This window comes from Humulus lupulus, chromosome 7 (genome assembly GCF_963169125.1).
Source record: "Humulus lupulus chromosome 7, drHumLupu1.1, whole genome shotgun sequence".
NCBI classification, from domain to species: Eukaryota; Viridiplantae; Streptophyta; class Magnoliopsida; order Rosales; family Cannabaceae; genus Humulus; species Humulus lupulus.
In genome coordinates, this window is record NC_084799.1 from 98581872 (window position 1) to 98593085 (window position 11214).

General features: G+C 37.7%; 2 protein-coding genes and 1 non-coding gene across 3 annotated transcripts; 2 read left to right on the top strand and 1 right to left on the bottom strand.

Annotated features, from left to right (window-relative positions):
* The first annotated feature begins 3127 nt into the window (after positions 1-3127).
* On the top strand, positions 3128-4807 carry LOC133792007 (uncharacterized). The gene has a single exon (XM_062229916.1). The coding sequence runs from the start codon at positions 3128-3130 to the stop codon at positions 4805-4807; it is 1680 nt and encodes a 559-aa protein (XP_062085900.1).
* Positions 3650-3756, bottom strand: LOC133793018 (small nucleolar RNA R71). Its single transcript, XR_009874483.1, has one exon. It is a non-coding gene; the product is annotated as a small nucleolar RNA R71 (small nucleolar RNA).
* A 39-nt stretch (positions 4808-4846) lies between the features above and the next one.
* LOC133792008 (uncharacterized) lies at positions 4847-5554 on the top strand. Its single transcript, XM_062229917.1, has one exon. It carries the CDS (start codon positions 4847-4849, stop codon positions 5552-5554), a length of 708 nt encoding a protein of 235 aa, XP_062085901.1.
* The last annotated feature ends 5660 nt before the right edge of the window (positions 5555-11214 follow it).

Below are 11214 nucleotides of genomic sequence, written 5' to 3' on the forward strand. Positions count from 1 at the left end.
ATTATGTGGCCAAGTGTTTGACTTGTCAGCAGGTAAATGTTGAACATCAAAGGCCAGCAGGGTTGCTACAGCCTTTAGGGAATCTGGAGTGGAAATGGGAGGATATAACCATGTACTTTGTGGTTGGATTACCGAAGACTGTGGGACCGTATGATTTTGTGGGGTGATTATGGATAGGTACACCAAATCAGCCCAATTTTTGCCTGTTAAGACAACTTATACAGTGGAGCAGTATGATGAATTGTAAGTGAAGGAAATTGTGCGACTACATGAGACTCCGAGGTTGATAGTATCTAACAGGGACCACACCTTCACCTCCAAGTTTTGGGAGATCCTGCAGAAGGCTATGGGTACACAGTTGCGGTTTAGTACTACCTATCATCCTCAGACGGATGGACAGTCTGAGAGGACGATTCAGATACTAGAGGATATGTTGCGAGCCTGCGTGCTATATTTTGGGGGATCTTGGAGTAAGTATCTCCCTTTGATTGAATTTTCATATAATAATAGCTATCAGGCGACTATCGGAGTGGCTCCGTATGAAATGTTATATAGGAGGAATGCAAATCACCCATCCATTGGGATGAGACGGGTGAGAGAGAGTATTTAGGTCCTGAGAATGTTCAGAGTACCAATGAGGCGATTGGGAAGATTAGAGCTTGAATGCTCTCCTTCCGGAGTCGATAGAAGAGTTATTCAGACATGAGGCGTAGGAGTGTAGAGTTTCAGGCCGATGACCATGTATTTCTTATAATTTTACCCTTGAGAGGGGTGAAACAATTTGGAGTGAGGGGCAAGTTTAGCCCTAGGTTTGTTTACCCCTTCGAGGTTCTGGAACGTGTTGGAGAGGCAACCTACAGGTTGGCGATGCCTCCAGCTCTATCAGGGGTTCACAATGTATTTCATGTGTCCATGCTCCAAAATTATGTATTAGATTCTACACACGTGCTGAGTTATGAGAACCTGGAGCTGGATCAATATTTATCTTAAGAGGAGAAGCTGGTTCAGATTTTAGACCGAAAAGATAAAGTCTTACGGAACAAGGCTATTTCCTTGGTAAAAGTGCTATGGAGGAACAACAAAGTGGAAGAGGCAACTTGAGATTGATATGCGGGATCGATATCTCGAGTTATTCAGGTAAATTTCGAGGACGAAATTTCTGTAAGGAAAGGATATTTGTAGCATCCCAAATTTGCTAATAAGGCTTAGTGCCTTGATTAGCGTGCCAGGAGGGCAATAATTGATTTAATTATGTTAATATGTGAATTAAATGACTATGTGATTAGAAATGCATGTTTAGGTGAATTAGATATGCATGTGAGCCCAATTTGGTTATAAGGGTTGTCTCTGTTATTTTGGTCTGTTGATGGCATAAATGCGATATATATGTGTGTTGTGCTTGATACCACAAGATTGTGGTGATATACTTGTTATGTGCGATTGATAACTCTAGGAATTAGAGTTATTTTTATGCTTTTAAACTTATATTTTTTTTACCAAGGAAGAGTGATTTGTGATGTTTTGTAGTAGTTTAATTGTGTTTTCATTAAATATTAATTAAAGTATGATAATATTAAATAGTATAGTAATGCTGGGAAAATCTCTAAAAAAATGTTGGTTCATTATCTTGATAGGTGGTCTTTTAGTTTGGAGCAATTTGAGAAAGAATTAAGTGTGAAGTGCAATCAGAATTTAAGGAATGCTGCAGCATCGCATCCTGGCAGCTACTCTATTTTGAGGGTCCACGTGTGAAGTTTCTAATTTTTGGTCTTTAACTCATTTTGTTGTAATTGTCTTAATTGGGCTGAAATTAATTGATAAAAGAATATTTGGGCTTTTATTGTACCTTGGTCCATTGGTGGTAAAGAAGACAAAATAAATTAAAAGATAAAAAAAAGAGGAGGCCCACGTGACCTAAGGGAGGAGGTGACCTAAAGGCAGGGGGGTCCCAGCCGCCTGATGCATAATGGAGAGACCCATTTTTGGCAGCCATTAATGTGAAGGAAAGAGGAGAGAGGAAGGAGAAATTAAGGAAAAGCAAGAAGACAAACCACTTGAGACATCACTTGGGCTTGAATTTCTTACTTTTATTTCTATTTTCTTTCAGTTTATTATCTAAAATTTCAGATTATGGATTGTATTTATTTGGGTATTTTTGAGATTAAGAGTATGAGCTAAATTCTATATAGCTAGGATAATTAGAACCCAAATATGTGGTTATCTTGACACTTTTATATTGATGCTTATGCAATTTGATATTTATTCATTCAAATATTTATCATGGTTAATGCTTGCTATTGATTGATCACCTTTAGTAGGTAATTGGGTTAATTTTTAATTCTGAAAAGGTTGAAGTTAATTGACACACAGTTTGAATGGTGCATTCTTAAACTCTTTGAATTCAAAATTATAGTGATATAGACATATATTATTACCATGCATAGTCTTATGGAATTGATGCTTGAATTAAATCTTTGAAATTGAATTAGCATAGACATATGTGATTTAATTAAAAGATTAGAACGATAGTTCTTTGACGAAAGCCTATGAAAATTAACTAAAATTCTGGGCTAATAAACCACCAGTTGCTGCAGCATCAGTGTCAGAGTTGCATATTTGGGGGATAATTATTCTAGTTGCCATCATACCATTTGTCACTCCTTGAATCAATTTTCCAGAGTTGTTTCTTTTATTTTTTCTACATTTAATTACTTAGTCCTTAGACCATAATCTTTTTAATTAATTTTAGTGCTTTTGAATCATTTTGTTAGAACTTAGTTTCACAATTAAAACTTAAGAAAACAGTCCTTGTGGATACGATATCTGGTACTTGTTACTATATTACTTGTTGTTAACAGTGTACACTTGCACTTAGCTTAAATTTACGCAAAAAATTTTTGGCACCATTGCCGGCGATTGTTTAAAGTCATTTATTGTGAAATTAAGTAAATCGTAATTTGGTTTAAATTGTTTTTGTGATAACTTGGGTGATTCTCGTGCAATTTTCAAGTTTACACAGTGTATGAACGAGAATCAAGACCCTGAGCTACTTCCCATTCATCCAGAAATCGAGCGTACATTTAGAAGAAGGCGAAAGATACAAAAATAAAAAAGGGGAGTAGTGATGATGGATGCTAAGCAAGGAGCTCAACAGGGAACCGCTCAAAGGTCAGCAAATCAAGCAGGAGTTGCTCAAGAGAGAGTAGCTCAAGAGAGGGTAGTTCAAGGGGGAGTAGCTGCCAATAATGGGGAAAATGCAATGATTATGGCTGATGACAAAGATCATGCTAATAGGCAATATGCTCTCCCCCTCTCCAATGAGCTCAATCTGGGCATCGTTAGACCAGAAATCCAGGCTACACAGTTTGAGTTGAAGCCCGTTATGTTCCAAATGCTTCAAACTGTGGGGCAATTCAGTGGCATGCCAACAGAGGATCCTCACCTTCATCTTCGATTGTTCATTGAATTGAGTGATTCATTCAAGCTTCCCGGAGTTATAGAATATGCCTTGAGACTGAAGTTGTTCCCATACTCCTTGAGAGATAGAGCGAGAGCTTGGTTGAACTCTTTGCCATCTGATTCTGTGACTACTTGGCAAGAGTTGGCTGAGCGGTTTTTGATAAAGTACTTCCCTCCCACTAAGAATGCCAAGCTAGACAATGAGATTACTTCATTTCAGAAACTTGATGAAGAATATTTATATGAGGCATGGAAGCGATTTAAGGAGTTGTTGCGCAAATGCCCTCACCATGACATTCCACATTGCATCCAGATAGAGACCTTCTATAACAGTCTCAACACTCATACTAGAATGGTGGTTGATGCTTCAGCGAACGAGGCTTTTCGTGATAAGTCCTATAATAAGGCATATGAAATCCTTGAGATAATATCCAACAATAACTATCAGTGGCCCACTTCTAGATTGTCTACAGGTAGAAAGGTGTCTGGTATTCATGATGTAGATGCCATCACTTCTTTGGCAGCCCAAGTGTCCTCTATTTCTAATATGCTCAAGACAATGAATATGGGGATGAATCAATCAATGGGGAAGCCTATGGCGACACAAATGGGGCAAATGGAAAGCATTTCTTGTGTGTATTGTGGTGAGGGTCATACTTTTGAGAACTGTCCTTCCAATCCAGCAGTTGTGTGTTACATGGGGAACCAAAATAGGAATGGTCCTTATTCTAACAACCCATCATGGAGACAACATCCCAATTTTTCATGGAGTAATCAAGGGGCTGGCCCTAGCAATTCTTCTATGCCTCCAAGACTAAATTTCCCACTAGGTTATCCCCCACAAGCACCACAACAAAGGCCTCAACAACAAGCAATGCAATCTAGCTCTCTTGAGGATATGTTGAAGGAGTATATAGTGAAGAATGAAGCCATGATCCAAAGCCAAGCAGCATCATTGAGAAACTTGGAGATTCAAGTTGGACAACTTGCTAATGAGATGGGTAGTCGACCCCAAGGTTCATTGCCAAGTGACACCATAAATCCAAGACGAGAAGGTAAAGAGGAGTGCAAAGCAATCAATTTGAGAAGTGGAAAGGAGTTGAAGAATAACAAGACAAATTCAGGGCATGAGGGTGAGCCCTCTTCAATCCAAATAAATGAGGAAACTAAAAAAGATGCTGAAATTCCTATTGTACAAAAAATTGCCTCTACCCAAAATGCTGCAGGAATGTCACAACATAGTCGCCCAAACAACTCAATTTCAAAGCAGCCACCTCCATTTCCCCAACGGTTTGATAAGCAAAAGCAAGATGCTCAATTCAAGAAATTTCTAGATATTTTGAAGTAGTTGCGTATTAACATCCCACTTGTGGAAGCCCTTGAACAGATGCCCAACTATTCGAAATTTTTGAAAGATATTTTTACAAAGAAGAGAAGGTTGGGGAAGTTTGAAACTATAGCTCTAACCAAGGAGTGTAGCTCATTCTTCCAGAACAAGTTGCCCCCTAAAAGGAAAGATCCAGGAAGTTTCACCATTCCATGTACTATTGGAGACTCTTATTGTGGAATGGCTTTGTGTGATTTGGGTGCTAGCATAAACTTGATGCCAATGTCTGTGTTCAAGTGGTTAGGGATTGGAGAGGTTAGACCTACAACAGTTACTCTTCAACTAGCTGATAGATCCCTCACTCACCTTGATGGAAAAATTGAAGATGTGTTGGTAAGAGTTGACAAATTCATTTTCCCCACTGACTTTATTGTTCTAGACTATGAGGCAGATATAGAGGTGCCTATTATTTTGGGGAGGCCATTTCTTGCTACTGGTAGAACTTTGATCGACGTGGAAAAAGGGGTGCTCACAATGCGAGCTCAAGATGAGCAAGTAATGTTCAAGGTATTCAATCCTATACGTTCTCCAGATAAGTTGGGGGAGTGTTTGGTCATTCATGTCATGGAATCTAATATGGAGGAAGAGATACCTTCAAAGTATAACAAGAGTTTGAAGATGAAGCTACCTCCTGAAAAAATTAAGAAAGACAATGAGCCATGGAGAAATGTAAAAAAAGGAATCGTCTCACATGCAAGAGCCACATAGAAAGAAGAAAAAGAAGCGTGGTAGGAAAGCTCACTCCCAAATGTTTGAAGTGGGGCAACGAGTGTTTTTCTCTAATCCTCATATGAAAGGAAACTCCAAACATCTAAAATCAAGCTTCTCTGATTCATTCTCTGTAATCAAAGTCTATCCTTGTGGTTCATTGGATTTGTATGATGAGAATTCAGGAAGAAAGTTTAAGGTGAATGGGAAAGAATATAAGTTTGGGGGTAATGAGGTTAAGCAACACAAGACCTCAGCCACCTCACTTCATCTTTGAAAAGTCATGTGTTGAGGTGCTGTGCTTGATGTTAAAGACATACTTGGAGAGCAGCGAATTTATTATATATATAGTATATATAATATTTTGTTTTTGTTCGTATTTTTCAACACCCTCCTTCATTGTCAATGTTGTGGAATTGAATGAGTTAATGTTATGGTGTGGCTGTGAGGATTCTTGTATTTTTATGGGCCAATTGAAGCAATTTTGGGCAGGTTTCAAGTCAAGTCGTGGGTGTATTTATGGTTGGTTTCCTGATAATTTGAATTCTGGAAAGTCTGGGAGTGATGCTGCAGCTATGCTGTTAGGCTCTTTATTAATGCTGCAGCATTGAAACTAGGTGGAAAAAAAAAAGAATAAAAAAATTGGAGCTCAATCAAAGAGCTATCCACGAGGGGGGGGGGGGGGGGGGGGGGTTCAGCCGTTCAGCAACCACCAGTGATGTAGAGGGAGTTTTTCTTTGCCTTTTGTCTTGTTTATTTTATATTCTTTTGATTTGATGATGCTTTATTTCTAGTTTCTTTCTTAATTCTTGTGGTTATTATTGTGTGTTATGTAGCAATGAGGACATTGCTCTCTCTTAAGTTTGGGGGGGGGGGGGGGGGGTTGTTTTCATTTGCTATTGTGTCGTTTTTACTTTCTTACAATTTCTTGTCTTAAGTTTTAGGGTTGTTTTATGTAGAGTCTAGAGTCTAGGTTGTTTTGGAATCAATTTTTTTAATGGTTTTGCTTAAGTTTGGGGGAGGGCTCGATGATAAAATTTCAAAGATATTGATGAAAAATGATAGCTTTTGTGTGTGAATGAGCCTTTAGTACTTACAGTTTTTGATGCTAATTGAACTTTAGTGAAAGTGTGAATCCAAATCAATGCACATAGTTCAACCTTGAAAATTCCAAAGTCCTAGGAAAAGTTGAGTTTGCATGAAGGTTCAAGTTTTTAGAATTTGTTCGATAATTCCCTTGAGGAAAAATCCTAGGAGGCTTAGTAATTTAGAAAGGATTTAGGCAATTTTGTTGGACCGTTTGATTCTTTCGAGCCTACCCTATTGAATGTTACCACTAGTTGCACCACTTTGATCTTAATGGCCTATCTTTTTGTTGATAAGCCATGCAATGAAAGCCAATTCCTTTTGAATATCTCTTTTTCTTATCTCCACCAATTCACAAAACCATAAGCTTAGTTTGTCTTGGACATCATTTTGTGTGAGTTTGGGGGAGTAAAAATGGGGGTATCATCTTCTTGTTTATCAATGTTATTCATATACATTCATATGCTCAATTTTATTTAGTTAAGAGTATTTTTGTTATTTTATTTTCATTATTCATCGAAAAAAAATAAAAAAAATAAAAAAGAAATATATATATATGTGTGTTGTAAATAAATAAGTTGATTTTATATAGTTTGTATTTGTAATAATTGAGCATATGTTTTGTATTCAAAGAAGTGGGAAAATTGGAATTATTGGGTGATTTTGAGGGGTAATTTGATTAAAAAAGGGGGGGGGGGGGATAGAAAGCAATATGTTTGTGAGGTCCAAGGCAAGCTAGGTTGAAGTTTTAACTTGCAAATGTCCATTTCATCCATACCTCTAACTTGGTAAAAGTGCTATGGAGGAACAACAAAGTGGAAGAGGCAACTTGAGACTGATATGCGGGATCGATATCCCGAGTTAGTCAGGTAAATTTCGAGGATGAAATTTCTGTAAGGAAGGGATAGTTGTAGCGTCCCAAATTTGCTAATAAGGCTTAGTGTCTTGATTAGCATGCCAGGAGGGCAATAATTGATTTAAATATGTTAATATGTGAATTAAATTATTATGTGATTAGAAATGCATGTTTAGGTGAATTAGATATGCATGTGGGCCCAATTTGGTTATAAGGGTTGTATTTGTAATTTTGGCCCGTTGATGGCATAAATGCGATATATATGTGTGTTGTGCTTGATACCACAAGATTGTGGTGATATACTTGTTATGTGCGATCCGAGACAGTCCTGGGGAGAAAAATAGTCACAATGGGGATGTGTACCCGACTCGAGGTGAGTCTAGGGGTATTATGGGAATTTAGTGCGTGTTTGGGAATACTAGGTAACGGGTAACGATTTAATGATTGTTTAAGTATGTCGGGGATTAAAATGAGAATTATAGGAACACTCGAGGACTTAGCAGGATGTGGCAAATGACGGTATTTCCCTTGGTGGCATTAAAGGATTAGGGATAGACTTAAGGGTAGTTTAGGTATTTTTGGACTTAGGCAGCTGAAGCTTGAGCTAGACCAATACTCTAGAATCACTTAGAAGAAAACAGAACTATCTCTTACTCAGGCTTCTCTCTCTCAGCTCTCTCTCCCTCTCTTTGGTGCATGGAAGCTTGATGAATTTTTGAGGACTTTAGGCTAAGGAATTGAAGAATTGGAGGCTTGAGGTGTTTGGGAATTAGCTCTGGCCGAAATGATCACAGAGGTAAGAATTCTGGTACTGAATTTTCTAAGTTTCTGCTCTAATTTTTGGTAAGTTTGCTTAGGTTCAAGTTTAGTTTGATTTTGAGGTTTGAGTGGGGTTATGAGATGGTTACACTGATTAAGTTACCTAGACATGAATTCTGGGTCAAATTATGAGAATAGTGGCTGAATTGGGTGAGATTTGGTGGTTTAGGCTAAGGGAAAACGCAGAAAAATGCATGGGATTTCTGGGTTTTAGGGCTCGCGCTGCGGCCCGCTTGAACTTCAAGGCTAGGGTGCCTCAGATTTTTGGTTAAGTGCCGCGGCGCGGGGTGAGGCATGCTACCACCTGTGTCCCCCAAATGTGAGAGCTATGCTCTCTAACTTGAGCGCGCCGCGGCCCTTAAGGGCTGGGTCACGACTCAAATGGGAATTTTTGGCTATTTGAGGGTTTTAGGCTTGTGAATCCAAATGTTAAGGCTCGGGAAGTATCCTACTACCTAGTTTAGTAGGATTAGAGGTCCTGAAGGCTATTATTTGAATCTGAAGTTCTAAATTGGTTAGAGATTGATGAATATCTATTTATTATGGTGTTGTGACTAGGTTTATACGTAAAAGCTCGGGTTAGGGGATCGTGCTCGAGATTACATTAACTTATCAGTTTGGGACACAGGTAAGAAAACTATTTGTGCCCGTAGAGCAGGGCATGACCCTATTATTTGTGTTTCCTGGCATGACCGTATTGTTTGTGTTTAATATATGTGTGAACATCTGTGAATGATATGCTGTGTTGTGCATACTTATGAATGAACGATGAAGGCCAGAAACGACGAAGGCCAAGAACGGCAAAAGGTCGGGTACAGAAAGGGTCAGAATCGGCGTTAGGCACACTGAGTGTAGGCCGCTAGGGCGAGATCCTCCAAGGGTGTTGTATCCACCCGCTTTGTGAAGACCGTGAACCTAGGGCTTGGTAAAGCACCTAGGTCAGCATAGACCACTATGTGTGTTAGTATGTTGACTGTTTTGCTGTATATTGTGGATTGATATGTGATTAGTTATGCGCTGAGTTTTCTTGCTGGGCTTTGGCTCACAGGTGCTCTATGGTGCATGTAAGGGCAAGGAAAAGGTCGACCAACCATGAGTTGGAGAGCGTGGAGCGGCGTGTACATGTTCGGCCTACCTAGCTACCATGGCCAAGGTTATTTTGGAAAAATTTATTGTAATGATTTTTTTTGTCGCTTAAGTTGACTGTATCTATAATTTTTTTTATTTATAATACATTTTCTAAACAATATTTTGGGGTCCCGAATGTATAACTTTTATGATTTTTATTGAATGTCCAAATCTTTATATCCAATGTTTTTAAATGAGTCTTTATTCAAATTTAATCTCATCTTTTAACCTAAAACCTCGATTAGAGAGCTTATGACACATTTATAATATGCATGGTAACAACTTTAAGGAAGTAGGGCATTACAGTGGTCCTGCCGAGTAGTAACTATTATATATTATGTGAGTATACTTCGAACAGCCTGCCCTGCCTAACACCATGTGTCTAAAGCATAATGCCACATGTTCAAGATTAGTGCCTTGTCAGATATGCAATATTTTGGGATAACACACATCTTAGTAAAATTGTCCAAAATTTACACCACACAATTTTGACAATCCTAATTGATAATTAAATAAATTAATCATGACTATCTAGATTATTTAATCAAAGCCATTGTGGGGACAAGGAGCCATGAATTCAGCTCCAATAAGTTACCGTAAAATTATTATCGAATAATTTCAATACCTTATTGATTCCTCGTGACTCCACTAAAGACTCGGAATTGCACTCTTGAACTCATAGAACGTTTTACACTTAAAGTAAATACGTTATCCATTGTTACAACCATAATTTGTCATTCGATCCTCTATAGATGATCTACAACTGAGTCAGGTACATATTACCGTTTTACCCCTCATTGTATTTTATCCTTAAATACCACTATGTTCCTTGTAAATGATATTTCCGTGAACTTTAATCACATAAATGAGTTTTCAATAATTTAACTTGTTGAACCAAGCTATAAGGTGATCGTCATTTCACTTCTTACTAGAATCTATAGATGTTCATATCTATGATTAACACTCTCACTCAATTATACTACCAAGTCCCCAAGATGTAAGTATGGGCTAGTCCGTAGGGTAAGCTGGTAACGAAAAATTAAAGGACTTGAATTATACAATACTAACCATTCAGAATTGAGATTGAATTAACTATATGCTCAACTTTATGATATGACTATATTAGATAATAACGGTACATTTACTTATCTAGCTAAACTCAATAGTGGTCCAGTCCGATGTAACAAATACATATGATCTTATCTACTTTGTTAATGTTCTGGAAAGAACATAACACTAAAATGTGTAAGTAAACCATATCGTAGATTGGCAAGTCAGTGTAAATCATGTGCACTGACTAATCTTAGGACTAAATTATTTTTGAACATAAAATCATATTTATATTCCACTGTGATTACGTCACTATAAATATGATTAGCTATATGCTCGAGATTTCATAGAAGTTTATATTAAACAAATAATCATGAAAATAAAACATGCGAGCAAAGTGATTGACCAAGTAAAAAATGATTTCTATTCTTTTATTGATAATAAAATGAGATTATAAAGAAATTGGGTTTTAATTAGGGCATAAAACCCCAATAGGTTATGCCATTCAGACTGAAGAATGTTAGGGCAATGTACCAATGATTAGTCAACAAAATGTTTGTTAACCAGATCAGGAAAACATGGAAGTTGATGTCGATGATATGCTCGTTAAATCAAAGTCTGGCAGTAACCATGTATCCGACTTGATAGAATGTTTTGGAGGCTAAGGAAATATGACATGAAGCTAAACCCTCAGAAGTGCACCTTTCAGATTTCGTCAAAA

Excerpts from the sequence above, each read along its gene's own strand:
- LOC133792007 (XM_062229916.1), top strand. The coding sequence starts at position 3,128 with ATGGATGCTAAGCAAGGAGCTCAACAGGGAACCGCTCAAAGGTCAGCA.
- LOC133792008 (XM_062229917.1), top strand. The coding sequence starts at position 4,847 with ATGCCCAACTATTCGAAATTTTTGAAAGATATTTTTACAAAGAAGAGA.